The following is a 16,406-nucleotide window of genomic DNA, read 5'->3' on the forward strand; positions in this document are numbered from 1 at the left end:
ATATATATATTCCATCTGTGGCATTGTTCCTTTTTTCAGCACATCTAGCTAGCCATAGGGCCAAAGAGGTACGCTTCCCCTAGACACGAGTCCAGAATAATTGCTATTTAGTAGTGTTCAGTCAGCTAAGTACCTCAGGATATATATATATATATATTAGGAGTTGTCCTCCTGGATATATACCCCTACAGAGCCTTGACTGACATTTTTTAAATATGGCGGTGCCGGGCAGGGGGAATAGTGGCAGCACAGCGGACAGGAAAGAACATGTTCCCCCTTGCAGAGGCCACTAGATTACCAGCAGTGTGACTGTCAAGTTAGGAATGGGGAGGGGCTGTAGTGTGCAGCGGCGGGCATCCGGGAATAGCCTTTGGGCCCTTGGGCACTGCCCGGTTGCCTGAATGGTCAGTCCGCCCCTGCCCCACGGTAGTGCATTTTGAACTTACTGCTGCTTAGTAAAAGGACCCCTAAATTTGTTATTCTCAATCTGAGAAGAGCTTTCTGTCATGCCACCTCCTATACAGAAGAAAACATAAGTAAATCTTTCAATACAGGAACAGACATCAGTGAAACGTGTAATGTAAATAATTCACAACAGACATTTCCCCCCTGCGCGATTTCATGTGTAAATATAGATTTTATAACTACGCATGTAGATTGTGTTAAACAGCTCTTAAGCACTAATTGACAAAAATTAGAATTTGCACACATATATTGCTAAGCGTATTCTGTAATGTACTGTGCCTAAATTCTAAAGTGCATAGGCAAAAAGGGGCGTTTTGTGGGCATTCCAAAATCTCCACGCATTGTTATAAAATATGAGACAGTTGCGAATAAATCTACATGCAGGGATTTACACCAGCTTTTCACTGGCATAAATGGACGTGCATAGATTCAATCGTATTAACTATGCCTAAGCATATTCTAAATACCACATGGAGGGGCATAATTGAACGCGAACGCCCATGTGTAAAAACGTCCATCTCCGGAGATGGCGCCGTGAAGAGGCGGAGCGAACCGTAAAATCGAAACGAGATGACCGTCCATCTTCGGTTTCGATTATACGGTTCGGCCCGCTGAAATCCCATCATTTGTGTCGACTCTAGAGATAGACAACACAAATGATGAGATCGCTGGACCTAGAGATGGCCGTCCGCGGTTTTCAGTGATAATCAAAACCGCTGCCGGCCATCTCAAAAACGGACCTAATCCAAGCCATTTGGTCGTGGGAGGGGCCAGCATTCGTAGTGCACTGGTCCCCCTGAGATGCCTCTATGCCAGCCTCAAATATCATACCTAGCTCCATGACAGCAGTATGCAGGTCCCCCCAGCAATTTTAGTTTAGTTGGTGCTGCGCGGGACCCATGCAGAGAGCAAAAATCGGAAGAAAAAAAACCATGCAAGTGCAGTCAGGGACGTCCAAAAAAAAAACCATTTAAGTGCAGTCAGGGACATCCAAATTAAAACAATAGTAATAGGGGGATTCAAACTAGCCACTGTCTGATTACAAGACTTGTGCTCTAACCACTGCACCACTTATTCAGCTGCCTAGAGCTCCTTCCCTTTCCATTAAGTCCCTCCAAGTTTCTGTCAGCCAATCACAGCTCGTTTAGCTGACACGGATGTCAGGTAAATGAGCTGTGATTGGCTGACAGAAACTTGGAGGGACTTAATGGAAAGGGAAGGAATGTCTACACAACTGAATAAGTGGTGCAGTGGTTAGAGCACAAGTCTTGTAATCAGACAGTGGCTGGTTTGAATCCCCCTATTACTATTGTTTTAATTTGGACGTCCCTGACTGCACTTGCATGTTGTTTTTTTTTTTGGACGTCCCTGACCGCACTTGCATGTTTTTTTTTCTTCCCATGTTTGCTCTCTGCATGGGTCCCGCGCAGCACCAACTAAACTAAAATTGCTGGGGGGACCTGCATACTGCTGTCATGGAGCTAGGTATGGTATTTGAGGCTAACATAGAGGCTGGAAAAATATTTAAACAGTTTGTTTTTTAGGGTGGGAGGGGGTTAGTGACCACTGGGGGAGTCAGGGGAGATCATCCCCGATTCCCTCCGGTGGTCAGCTGGTCAGTTTGGGCACTTTTTGGAAGCTTGGTTGTGAAAAAAACAGGACCAACTTTGTGTGGACTAAATGCTCGTCGGGGACGTCTTGCTTCTTTCCATTATCAGGAGCGGAGGTCCATCTGTTAACCACGCCCCGGAACGCCCCTGTTCCGCCTTCGCTACCGTTCGGCCACGCCCCCGAGAATTTCGCCCGCCCCATGATGGAAAGCAGTTGGGGCCGTCCAAATTCAGCTTTTGATTATACATGTTTTTGAGACGGACGTCCATCTCCTGATTTGTGTCGGAAGATGGGCGTCCGTCTCTTTCGAAAATAAGCTGGATAGTAACATAGTAGATGACGGCAGAAAAAGACCTGCACGGCCCATCCAGTCCGCCCAACATGTAAATCTATGCATGGTATTTAGAATACGCTTAGTCGTAATTGCCTAGTGAACGTTAATTTTAGGCGCTATATATATAGAATTGGGCCCTTTAAGTTAAATGCTTCTTTACTACTACTACTACTTAACATTTCTAGAGCGCTACTAGGGTTACGCAGCGCTGTACAAATTAACAATTAAGGACGGTCCCTGCTCGGAAGAGCTTACAATCTAATGGACGAAATGTCAAGTTGGGGTAGATAAGTTTCCTGAGAAGTGGTGTAGTGATTAGGAGCCGAAGGCGACATTGAAGAGGTGGGCTTTGAGCATTGATTTGAAGATGGGTAGGGAGGGGGCACGGCGTATGGGCTCAGGGAGTGTGCTCCAGGCATGGGGTGAGGCAAGATAGAAGGGACGGAGCCTGGAGTTGGAGGTGGTGGAGAAGGGTACTGAAAGGAGGGATTTGTCTTGAGAGCGGAGGTTACGGGTAGGGACGTAAGGGGAGATGAGGGTAGAGAGGTACGGAGGGGCAGGAGAAAACATTTTTTACTAAATGTAATTGCAATGCAACACCATTCATGGGAAAAAGAATTAAGATGTTTGCAAATTTACAAATAAAACAGAAGAAAAGAAAATAGCAGTAGATCATAAAAAGAGAAAGGAATCTACCTGTAATGAAAACATGCAGGTTAACTCTGCAAACCATGAGAGAAAATAATTAGAAATCTACCACAACTTGATCAGTGAAGCAAATGAGGATCCCCCCTTCATAAGAACATAAGAGTAGCCGTACTGGGTCAGACCAATGGTCCATCTAGCCCAGTATCCTGTTTCCAATAGTGGCCAAGCCAGATCACAAGTACCTGGCAGAAACCCAAATCAAGGCAACACTCCATGATACCAATCCCAGGCAAGCAGCTGCTTCCCCATGTCTGTCTCAATAACAGATGAACTATTCTACAATACTGAATTTCCTAAGGTATAATACATACATATCTCAAAGTAACCTATCCAACACCAATGTGGTCTCCTTTAATCATATCTGAAGCCAGCAAGCATGGGAACACGAATATCCAAAACACATGTCTAGCAAAACGAAGAAAAATTCATACTGCAGTAACATCTTTTAGGCAGTGTAGGTGTTACTGTCTTCTGTCCTGTACCAAAAAGGAACAGCAACATATTAATGCTGATACTGTAAAAATCTACTCCTATGAAATGCAATTTTTAAGCCTTTTTCTTGGTTACACATGATGGATTATTACATCCGACTGATCGTCTGATATGTTTTCTAGTGGGTGGCTCTCTTTAATGCAATGGAGAGTCCCTACCTCTAGAGCTAGAACCACACCCATAAAGTTTGGAAATCTCTCAACAGAAATAGAAGTCAAAAATATAAAGGCAACATCTTTAGACTGGAGTAACTATACAAGTGGACTAATACAACAACTTAATATCTTTATCCAAATGTCCAACTTATTGCAATCGTTCACGATGTAAATGAGCTTTAAACCCATCTCACCTATGCAATATGCATGATTGTATTCTTGAGTATGGCAATGTCTTCAGGAGCCAAATATCAACATCAAGATTCTTCCAACTACAAAAAGGCTTCAGAAGGACGTTTTTGCAGTTTTATTATTCCTCTGTTAGAGGAGTTTAGGTTACAGTGGTTATGTTCCATGTGCTGAGTTGCATGGCCAGAATCGTATTGTGGCTTACCCTTAGTTTTCCAAATAAGGAAGGAATGTGCACATCAGCTGGTTGATCTTCTAAGGCAGTTAATGGCATTCCAGTGTCAGACTAATGTCAAAGCCAAGAGATGCAATGACTAGGTTTTAATAATGTGTATATTTGGGATGTTTAAATTATTCCACTCTGGTCGCCAGAATTCTTCTGGGTCCGAGTGAGATTCTCGAAAGCACAACTGATGAATGTGATGTTTATCAAAATCTGAACACTAAACTCAGCAAAATACCAATGGATCCCAGTTCTGGTGAACGTTTTTGCCAAACAGATATTCACAGAGACATGTAAACTGCAGGGAGGTTTACTCACTTCCTTGCTAATCACAATCTACCAAACAAATAAGGCCTCGGCAATGTGTCACACTTATGACTCAAGTTCCAGTTCCCATTGTGGGAATGTGGCATCACTCTCCTAGAAAGTATTAAACAAACATGAAGCCTAAGAACACAGTGGCTGTTTGCCCTTGTGAAAATTTAACCTGGGTTCTTTTCCCCTATTCATTTACATTGACAGAAATACAGCTATTTCGAATGAGTTCAGCGTCTTCATGCCATTGCCTTGGACTACCTTTATCTGTGCCATCACTCAGAACAAGAGAATAATAATTTTCATTAAGAGCACTAAAATATTCACAGCTTTGATGAACAAAACATTTGTTCTTTTAATTAGTTTATTAGAATACTCATTATTGATAGATGATATCCAAATGTCCTTGCCAGGTGTCTTTCCATAAATTATGGAGGAAGGTAGGTGAAAGTCGCTGGCCCATTTTCCATTATTCTAGACTATTAGTAAAATGTGAAATTAATTGAACGGCTAATACTTTGCTCAGTCTTGAACTTTGCATCAACTTTGGAAGACCGTACCAGAGTACTTAAGTCACGACAATGTGTAGTTTCTTTGTTTACAAAGTTTCAAGTTGGCTGAAGATGTAGAACTTGTCATGTCAATGCAGGTTCTTGATTCAGAGTTGTCCTTCTTGGATCCTTCTAAATGTGTCTCTATGGATGATACAGGACAGGTGGACACTGTGTCATAGTAAGTGCATTCCAGCCATGAGTGCGGTAAGCATTGGAATACTTATCGTTCTCCTTCTGGCATCTGAAGTCCTGCGAGCATGCATCACTGAAAATACTGCATTGGTGTGATTTGTTGGAACCTCTATATTACAAATCATCCCTTCACAGCAGGAAACACACTCCTGTAAATAAAAGGAAGATGACAGGTGAAGCATTCACTGAAGACACACATAGTACAGCATACTGTAAGTTCCTTTGGCAGACAGGTCCCTATGATAAGCTGCTAGAGTACATGGAAAAATATAGCTCTCATATATTTCACACAAAGACAGCAGTGGGTGTCTGAGCAAATAGTTCATAATTATCAAAGGTCCGTCAATTCATCAAAAACTGATGTCAGAATTGCTAATGGATATTATACCCATGAATGGAAGACATTTTGCTCATTTAAATGGCTGTTTACTCTTGTACTTTTCCTACTAGTGCACACTGAGGTCTTGTAGAGATTCAGGGTTGGATTTCTTTGCCCTGGATGGTTTGGAGTAATTCTCTACAGTAGGCACCAACATTTATGTGCACAAATGTTTACAATACAGTGTTATTCTATAAGTATGCACATACTGAGGCTTATTTTCAAAGCACTTAGCCTCCCAAAGTTCCATAGAAACCTATGGAACTTAGCCTCCCAAAGTGCTTTGAAAATATGCCTCACTGTATCTTCAGTAGTGCAGTTTACAGATGGGCAGAGAGTGGGCAGGGCACAAAGTTATTTATGTATTTCTATTTAACTCATACTTTTTTCAGTAGTAGCTCACGTTGAGTTGACATTCAGGTACATTAGGTATTTATATATGCCACCTGCAAGCCCAAAATCTATCAAAGCAATGTACATTTAGGTACACTAGGCATTTTTCTGTCCCTGTAAAGCTCATAATTTAATTTGTTACCTGAGACAATGGAAAATTATATCACTTGCCCAAGATCACAAAAGTAGCCGCAGGATTTGCCAGCCCAGTGCTCTAAGCACTAAGATATTCCTCCACACCATTATGTGCATGTCACTGAAACTTAGAGCTGGAGTAAATGTGTGCCTATGGCTGGTGTAAGAGCTCAACCCTAAGTGTATGAACACAGTAAATCTAGTATTCCATAAAGAAAAGTAGGTCCCTAGCAGGCTTATTCTCGAAAGAAAAGGATGCCCATCTTTCGACACAAATCGGGTCGGCAAAATCGGCATAATCAAAAGCCGATTTTGGGCGTCCTCAATTGCTTTCCATCGCGGGGATGACCAGAGTTCACGGGAGCATGTCAGAAGAGTAGCGAAGGCGGAACTGGGGCGTGCTTAACATATGGGCGTCATTGGCCGATAATGGAAAAAAGAAGGGCGTCCCTGACGAGCACTTGGCCAACTTTACTTGGTCCATTTTTTCTTGCGACCAAGCCTCAGAAAGGTGCCTGAACTGACCAGATGACCACCAGAGGGAATCGGGGATGACCTCCTCTTACTCCCCCAGTGGTCACTAACCCCCTCCCACCTTAAAATATTTTTTTGCCAGCCTCAAATGTCATACCCACCTCCCTGACAGCAGTATGCAGGTCCCTGGAGCAGTTTTAGTGGGTGCAGTGCACTTCAGCCAGGCGGACCCAGGCCCATCCCCCCTACCTGTTACACTTGTGGTGGTAAATATGAGCCCTCCAAAACCCACTGTACCCACATGTAGGTAACCCCCTTCATTTCTTAGGGCTATGGTACTGGTGTACAGTTGTGGGAAATGGGTTTTGAGGGGGGGAGTTGGGGGGCTCAGCACCCAAAATAAGGGAGCTATGCACCTGGGAGAAATTTCTGAAGTCCACTGCAGTGCCCCCTAGGGTGCCTGGTTGGTGTCCTGGCATGTCAGGGGGACCAGTGCCCTATGAATTCTGGCTCCTCCCACAACCAAAGGGCTTGGAATTGGTCGTTTTTGAGATGGGCATTTTCGGTTTCCATTATGGCCAAAAACTGGGGATGACCATCTCTAAGGTCGACCATCTCTAAGGTCGACCTAAATGTTGAGATTTGGGCGTCCCCGACCGTATTATCGAAACGAAAGATGGACACCCATCTTGTTTTGATAATACGGGTTTCCCCACCCCTTCGCTGGGTCGTCCTCAGGAAAACTTGGGCGCCCCGTTCGATTATGCCCCTCCATTTTCCTTTATAAATAGGCTCCTACCAGGTGCCCTCTGGGTGCTTATTTATAGGTGCACAATTATAAAATTACCTTCTATGGGAGCAATTCTATAAGTGGGTTCCCTCCTTTTAGGCATCCCAATGCCACATGCTGACAGCCTATTCTATAACAGCAATAGAGGCAGACTGAATTTCAGTTTCAGCACCGAAACCGACATGAAATCTGGATTTGGGTGTCAAAAATGCCCATGCATTTTCAGTGGAAACTGAAACCATAGCCCCTGCCCTCCTGCCACCATGCCTCCCCGGGCTGCCAACCAACTTCGCCCTCTCCCCCCTTCTGTAGGCCATCCCCAAGCCTACCTTCAAAAAGCCCTAGTGGTCTAGTGGCCTGTTTTGCGGCAGGAGCACCCCTGAGTTGCTCCTGCCCTCACTGGCTGCATTGTCAAAACGGCATGAGTGACTTCTTGCAGCAACCTTGTGAGACTGCCACGGTAGGCCGCGGCTTCCATTTTGGAATTGGAGGCGGCGTAAGCAATTCCAAAATGGCAGTTGCAATCTCCCACAGTCTCATGTGGCTGCAGCAGGAAGACGCAGCCATCATTTTGACAATGCAGCCAGCGGGGGCAGGAGTAACTCAAGATTCTCCTGCCCCAAAGAGGCCCCTAGACCATCAGGGCTTTTAGAAAGTAAGCCTAAAGAGGGCCTACAGAGGGGTGGGGTAAAACAGTGAAGTTAGTGGGAGGCCTGGAAGGGGGCACAGTTTTCTGTCAGGGCAGGAGGAGGGAGGCTGACTCAGGGGGACAGGCTTGTGGTGGTAGCAGGGGTGGGGCCACAGTTTCAGTTTTAGTCATCCTCTAAAACAGCATCTGGGCACCTGATTCTGTTATAGAATACTATCAGTCGCACCAGCCTTTGACCTGATGTCATCATTCTAAAGTAAATGTAGCAGTTGTGCATGTAACTGACAATCTTCTGTAAATTACACATGCAAGTGCAGCACTGCCCATGCCCCTCCCATGCTTCACCCATGTGAATGCTCCCTTGCCTTTACACACTATTCCACTTATGCATGCCCTTACAGAAAAGTGCTCAAACTTGATGCATTTATGTATTCAAGTGGTGTGTACATGCAGGCGCTCGGTTATAGGACTGCTCTTTATCCCCCTCATTCTCTAAAATCAGGTGCCATGTGTATGTAGATGTTATAAAATACTAGCACATACGTGTATGTTATGCACACATACACACAGAAGTATGAGCTCTGCATGCAGCAGTATTCAATAATGTAAGCAAACAACTGCTTTACCATGCAAATGAGAGGGGTGGGGGGTAATACGTGTGGGCAGAGCATGGGTGGGTCACTTAGGTACGCCAATTTACACCTGCCGTAGACCTGGCAAAAGTGGGCATGCCGACTAAGCTAGTATTCTATAATGGAATCTGGGTGCAGCTGGATGCAAAGTTTTCTCAATGAGCTCTTCCCCACAAAGAGTGCATATGGAGAAATTAGAGAAAGAAAATTGAGTTAGCTATTTATCAGGATTTATTTACTACCTTTTTGACGAAATTCAAAGTATAAACCCCAGATGTAAGCAATGGACATTTACAGAGTAAAAATATATTCAAACAGTACACATAAAGGGGCATAATCGAACGGAAACGTCTATCTCCATGGGCGTTTATCTCCGAGAACGGGTCCGTGAAGGGGCGGACCGAAGCGTATTTTCGAAAAACATGGACGTTTATCTTTTTTTGAGCTGGGCGTATTTGTTTTTCAGTGATAATGGAAACCGAAAGCGCCCAGCTCAAAAACGAATAACTCCAAGACATTTATTCGTGGGAGGGGCCAGGATTCGTAGTGCACTGGTTCCCCTCACATGCCAGGACACCAACCGGGCACCCTAGGGGGCACTTTTACAAAAAAAAAAAACAAAGTAAAACAGCTCCCAGGTGCATAGCACCCTTCCCTTGTGTGTTGAGCCCCCCAAATCCCCCTCAAAACCCACTGCCCACAAGTCTACACCATTACTATAGCCCTAAGGGGTGAAGGGGGGCACCTACATGTGGGTACAGTGGGTTTGGGGGGCGGTTTGGAGGGCTCCCATTTACCAGCACAAGTGTAACAGGTGGGGGGGGATGGGCCTGGGTCCACCTGCCTGAAGTCCACTGCACCCCCTAATAACTGCTCCAGGGACCTGCATACTGCTGCCAGGGAGGTGGGTATGACATATTTTGTGGTGGGAGGGGGTTTGTGACCACTGGGGGAGTCAGGGGAGGTCATCCCCGATTCCCTCCAGTGGTCATCTGGTCATTTAGGGCACTTTTTGGGGCCTTATTCGTGGAAAAACAGGGTCCAGGAAAAGTGCCCTAGATTCTCGCTAAAAACGCACATTTTTTTCCCATTATCGGCGAAAGGCGCCCATCTCTGATCGCCCGATAACCAAGCCCCAGTTCCGCCTTCACCACGCCTTCGACACGCCATCAACTTTGTCCGCATCCGTGACGGAGTGCAGTTGAAAACGTCCAAATTCGGCTTTCGATTATACCGCTTTATTCGTTTTTGTGAGATAAACGTCTATCTCCCGATTTGGGTCACAATATAGGCGTTTTTTCTATTTCGATTATAAGCAGGATAGTGGCATAGTTTGCTACTTATAATACACAATAAAACATCTTAAGATAGCAAAGGAGACCAACGGAGATTGAACATAGTACTCGGCATGTGATATTGAGGTGTTGAAATTGTGACACCCAGTTATAGAATCCTCTCCCCCCCCCCCCCCCCCCCCCAATATGTTGTCCAACCAGAAATGGGAGTCAGACTGTCTAGTTTTCAGATTCTTGTCATGGGCAAGTGAAATACTTGTAGAGTACAGGGCTCTGGTGATGAAATTTTATTTATTTGTTGCATTTGTATCCCACATTTTCCCACCTATTTGCAGGCTCAATGTGGCTTACATAGTACCATGATGGTGATCGCCAATTCCGGTATGAGAAATACAGAGTGGTATTGCGTTAGAGTTCAAGAGTGGTATTGTAAATTAAGTAGAGGAGTTGAGTTTTGTCCAGCTCCATTATAGGTTTTGTTGTGTTGCATGTTTCTGGAAATGGAAGACAAAGCGATGAACTGGCTGCTAACAAATAAATATGTATGATTTACTTGCTACGTGGACAGTCCCCAATAAAAGAGGATATACTGCCTGGCTAACACAAGGGCCCTGGATAATTGGGATGGCTTGGATACACACCCTTGCAATGCAGAGAAGACACAGAAAATAAAATTACAGATCACCTACAAAGAACACAATGAAAATTCCTGTTATTCTATCTTACCTCTCTGTATGTTCCATCTCTGCTTGTGTCCTTCTATTAAGATGTTTTAATGTGTATTCTGTTGACATTGTAAGTTTCTTCCTATGCCATAATGTGTACCGTTTGAATACTTTTAATGCTGAAATTGTCTATTGCTTATGTCCAGCTTATTCTTTGAATTATAAAGGCAGTGAATAAATACATTTCATTAACTAATTACTCCATATGCATTCTTTGTGAGAACTCATTAAGAAAGCAATGGATCCATTTGTCTGTCAGTCTTGACGAGCATACAACAGCCTCTCTCTGCGTCCAGGTTGGAGAGGAGGACTCGCAAAAGTATGTTGTGGGAACTTTCACCATTAAACTCTGTGAAGAAGGTTTATACACAAAGGCAAACATATCTTAAAATGTTTGCCTCTCACACACAAAGGCACAGTTCTGATGGAATAAGTCAGTAGCCAGTATTTCATATTCCATTTGTAGTTCGGTGCACAAACGAAATGACTGGATACTGAACAGGTATGGTTGCTACCCTCAGAAACTCTGGGGTAGGCAATCAAAAGGATTGAATTGGGTAGGAAGGCTCCTACTCTGTTAAATCTCACTGGCCAGCAAATATTCAGTAGTACATAACTGGCTAGTGCCAGGGCCGCTGAGAGACTAAGCCAGGCCTGGGGAAGGCCGACCCCCCCCCCCCCCACACACACACACACACCAAACATGATCATTGTCGCTGCTCCCCCCCCCCCCCCCCAGATCGCTGCCGCAACTGCATTGTAAATACCTTGGCTGGCGATGAGGCCCCACCAGCAAAAGACGTTTCGCCGGCACTGCTCTTCACTCTGCCGATTGCCTGCCCTTGCGTCTGCTTTTTCTCTCAGCACGTGCTCGGTTTCAAAATCGAGCATGCGCCGAGAAGAAAAGCAGCCGCTTGGCATTGGCAAACAATGGGCAGAGTGAAGAGCAGCGCTGGAGTAAGACCTGCAGTGTCTGCTCCTCCGGGTCCTCCCCTGCCTCCAAGGGGGGCCTGGCACTGGAGTTTTCTCTCTCCTGCTCCTGTTGGGATGCAATCACCTGGGTCCTGCCAGGAGCAGGAGAGAGAGACCCTGGCCAGGGCCAAGGGAATTTTGACCACCCCTCTTGGCGGCCCTGGCTAGTGCTATGGAGTATGTCCTCTGACCTGCGGCGTTATTCAATTAGTGTCGAGTCAGCCCGAGGACGGAATGAGGATGGAGCTGGCACTTAGCTTCTTAGCGGTGATTCTAATTCTGCTAACCGAGTAGCTGCCCAGATAAAATTAAAACAGCAAAAAGTGTGTCCTAATTTCATCCAGCCAATTATCCAGGCACTGGTCTGAATACTGACCATATCCCGAGAACTTCCGGTGGTCACCTATGGCCCGGAGTTGTCCCAGCATTGAATATACAGATCAGATTCAACCTGCAGAAATCAGCACCTTGAAATTTGCTGACCGCCGTGGGCTCAGAATCGGGGAGTCTGGTCCTCTCAGTGTAACAGAGTGCCACTCCTAACATATTACAGTCTCTGAATGAATATATTTCTGTTTACAAACTTTGATGCTTACCGTGTGCCCAGAGTCCCTGTAGTGGTGACATCCCACAGGATGACACTCCTCCTTCGTGGCACATTTTTTGGTAACAGACCTACTCCTTCCGTGACTTGCAAAATGATGAACTGTCAAACAATACTTTGTATCTGCATAGAAAAGCAAAACATTGTTTTTCTTGCACAAGCTACATTGAGCCTGCAAAAAGGTGGGATAATGTGGGATACAAATGCAATAAATAAAATAAATAATTCTTGGCATGCACTGTGTAGTCGGATTTTATTAACTATCAGAGAACAATAAATCCATCAAACAAATGTGCTATCCTCTGAGATCATCAAACAAGCATTTCCAAACGCTGTTTTCAGGCTGCATCCGATAAGGTTATTTTAAGAAGCGTTTGCGTGCCACAGTGATGGCTGTATGACTCAAAAGATGACTTTGCAAAATAAAAGTAGCTCAAAGGCATGAATGTGGCACACCATGCCGTGACAAGAACCCAAAATTCTGGTGTGGAGTTTCTCTCCAGGTCAGCAGTATTGTGAAGCCTCAATGATTTCAATGACAGAAATGAGTGAAGGACCAGCAGGGGAATTTATGGAACTTATACTTATTCTCACTCAAGAATGTACAGAGTTTTGTAAACTGACAAGATGGATGGGGGACAAGAGAAATGTTATGTTACGTTCCACCAAATTTCTATTCCGCAGGTACCTTAACAGTTCTATGTGGATTACACAAATTCAAGACGACTGGATAAGCAAGCATTCCAGGAATTACAATGCACTCGCCAAGCAGGATCTAATTAACTAGCAATACATACTTGTGAGATAAATGTTTTCAAAATTTTCCTAAAATACTAAATAATCAGGGATTAATCAAAATCTTGAGATGGCAGTGAATTCCAAACTAAAACTGCCCAATATTTACCATATATACTTGACCATAAACTGAGATTTTTGGACTTACTGGTCCTCCTCCCTCCTCTTGCAGTGACCGGCACATTTTTCTCTCCTCTTCCCCCTTCCCCCAACAGTGCACATTGCCTCTAAAGCTACCGCTGACACAGAATTACGGTAACTACAAGCACAGCTGGTGCAGGGCCTTGAGCATGTAATGTCAGCATGCTAGGTGAATAACACTTCCACACCCAGGAAAACAAATAAATATCACTTGCTTAGGGTGTACAGATGACAAAACTAGCACAGAACGCTTCAGCCTGATCTGCACTAGGCCATTTTTCCTCAGTTACGCACACATTAGCGCTTAACACAGCTTGGTAAAAGGGCCCCCAGTAAACAGATTGCTATTTTGAGTTTAGCACATGCCCATCACTAAGTCTTTGTCTCATTATAATTATTTATGTACAACAAAACAAAGTAATGGCATAGTCTAGTAGCTTGAGAAAATGAACAATTTTAAAAATGTCAGCACAATGGAGGTTTTTGGGCTATCCAGGTCCCTTCTTTGTGGTCACATCTTATGAAGGGACCTTTGTGGTGTCAATACTCCTGTTCTAGAATTCTTAGGTTAGTCAATAAGGACTAGGTTCTATATATGGTCCCTGAAAAATCGGCGCCAAAAATATTTCCACCTAGGCATATTATGTAAGCCGCGTCTAGATTTAGGTGCCGTTTTGTAGGGTTTATAGACTATGCCTAGCAGCCATGCCTGTGCCTAACTCTAGGTGCTTCCATTTACGCCAAATAAAACTTGGTGTAAAAAAACGGCATCTAAATTAGGCATGGAGCAGGTGTATTCTATAGCCCTGTGTGTAGTTTTTACGAGTTATTGTGTTAATACAATCATCCAGGTCCTGGCACACAGCAGGAGGAAATGACAGACCAAGGAGGTTTTCATCCAACTTCCTTGCGACAGACTGAGGAAGGTAAGGGGGCAGGGGTAGCAGCCCGAATGTGGGGGGCACGGCACGACGGTGGTGTAGTTTGGGGCGGTCTTGTCCCGGGCCCGGCTGCATCTCTTGGCAGAGATGTATCTGTATAGTATCTGTATGTATCTGTATAGTACTATGTACATCTGTTATGTGCTATACAAATCATGATAATAGTGATTTTTCTGGATGAAAGTGTAACACTTACTCGGAGGACACCATTTATCTTCAGCCCATCTGTTGCAGTTGTAATTATCTACTGCATTTTCACAGGTAAAACACTTAAAGCTGTTTGGGAAAGGGGTAGCTTTGAGAAAAAAAACAGAGATATGATTATTATTTTATTGTCATTTAACATTTTTAAATTTCAAAATTGAATGCAGCATATATTGTAAAGTACACTTCTTAAAATGCTGAGGTTGAAAACAGCTGTAGCCACATTAGCAAATTCCACAGTTGCTACCAGTAGCTGTTTATTAAAGCACTATATAGAAATAACAGGTAGCATTACTAAGCTATGCATTATGTTTCAATACAGGAAAACATTATTTCTGCAAATAATGAGCAAATTATAAAGCAAAAGGGTGTGGTCACAGTGAAATAAAGTAGTTCTCATTGTTTCAATGCAATGCAATTTCAGTTAGTTTTATAAAGTGAGCGCTAAAATTTATGGGCCAATTATGCTTGTAAATGATTAGAACAATATCAGGCTTATTTTCGAAAGAGAAGGGTGCCCATCTTCCGACACAAATCGGGAGATGGGCATCCTTCGCTCAGGGTCGCCCAAATCGGCTTTTTAAAGCATATTCCTTTGAAAGCTACATATTTATTTCCTGACAACCTTATACACACTTTACAACAGGCTCTGTGTTCAGCGAGCCTTTTGTAAAATATTTGAGAATTGGGCTTGTCCTAACCTGCCTGACTTGGTTCTTCCCAAGACGCCCTATGCAAAGTCTGAGGCACTCCCTCGGTTGCATGTCTAATAAGGTACTACAAGAACAGTATAACTCAAAGTGCAGTGGTATTTATTATTAGCCTCTGAAATTCCTAAAATTAACTGTCAGATTTATGAATGTAGTGGTTTTGTTGGGATAACAGGGGAGGATGAACTGAGTGCACAAAACCTGCAAGCCACTTTCCCTGCACATCAATGCACCACGTCCCTAGTCTTGGCCCATGACAAATAAATAAATAAATAAAATAAAATAAACTAGCAAGCTCTTCTGAAGCATTTTTGGATTTCTGCCCAGTTTGTAAAATTTATCACGTTTGGATAAAAGTTCCTTGGGTCAACGTGCAAAAAGGTCTTTTGTTTGCACATTTTTTTCCATGATTTTTTTTTCCTGTCAAATGTTGTAGCAGATTGTATTTGACCACACTGCATGAATTAAAAATTATGCAAGCAGACCAAGCAAAAAAGGTGAATCTCCCATACATCAAGAAAAATGGGGGAAAAAAGCTGAAACTTAAGCCCACAGGTAAAGACCAAGATGCTTTCCTTTGCATTGTGTAAAGCATTTCAAATTAGAAAAACAAAATCAGTTCGGGGGTAATTTTACAAAATATTTTCCATGTGTAAAGCATATTTTACATGTGGAAAAGTTGCATGGCAGAAGATCGTATACAGTTATATATGCAACTACTCATAGGTGTTTCTGTGGACATAGTTTGGGTAGAGTTGCAATGCTCCTGTATATTTTATAAAATATCTTGTATTATACACATGTATGCAGTACAGGTACACATTTACATCATCTTCAGAACAGGTATAAACCTATGTTGCCTTTATAAAATAGACACTTTTTAAGCAATTTAAATAGGCACCCTGTTATTCAATTACCCCTTAAGGGGAGATTCTATATACAGTGCCTAAAAAAAAATCTGCGCGGAAATCAGTGCCAAGCGCATTCTATAAGCGGCGCCTAGATTTAGGTGCTGTACAAAGAATATGCTTAGTTAATATGTCAGTGCCTAAAACTACGCTCCTCTATTTACATCAACGAAAATGTGGTGTAAATCCCGGCATGTAGATTTAGGCACACTCTACCACGCGCGTAGCTTTTGGAATGCCCACAAAATACACATTTTCCCGCCCATAACCACGCCCTTTTTTGCTTACGCGTGTTAGAAGTTATGTGCACTGCATTACAGAATGTGCTTATCGAGTTGTGCACATAAATTCTAATTATTGCCAATTAATGCTGATTATTGCTTGTTAAGAGCTGTTACCAATGCTGATTAGCTTAAGCCAA

At 43.5% G+C, this 16,406-nt stretch overlaps 1 protein-coding gene across 1 annotated transcript in view; it reads right to left on the minus strand.

Moving 5' to 3' along the window:
* Positions 1 to 3,355: 3,355 nt before the first annotated feature.
* LYPD6B (LY6/PLAUR domain containing 6B) overlaps positions 3,356 to 16,406 on the minus strand; it is a 106,365-nt gene continuing 93,314 nt past the window's right edge. Inside the window, exons 6-8 of the mRNA XM_030210586.1 lie at positions 14,360 to 14,458; positions 12,279 to 12,409; positions 3,356 to 5,387 (exon numbers count right to left, since the gene is read on the minus strand). Of these exons, the coding sequence (XP_030066446.1) occupies positions 5,220 to 5,387; positions 12,279 to 12,409; positions 14,360 to 14,458 (398 nt within the window). The 3' untranslated portion in view covers positions 3,356 to 5,219. The remainder of the gene's footprint in view (positions 5,388 to 12,278; positions 12,410 to 14,359; positions 14,459 to 16,406) is intronic.

Source organism: Microcaecilia unicolor, chromosome 7 (assembly GCF_901765095.1).
Source record: "Microcaecilia unicolor chromosome 7, aMicUni1.1, whole genome shotgun sequence".
Taxonomy (NCBI): Eukaryota; Metazoa; Chordata; class Amphibia; order Gymnophiona; family Siphonopidae; genus Microcaecilia; species Microcaecilia unicolor.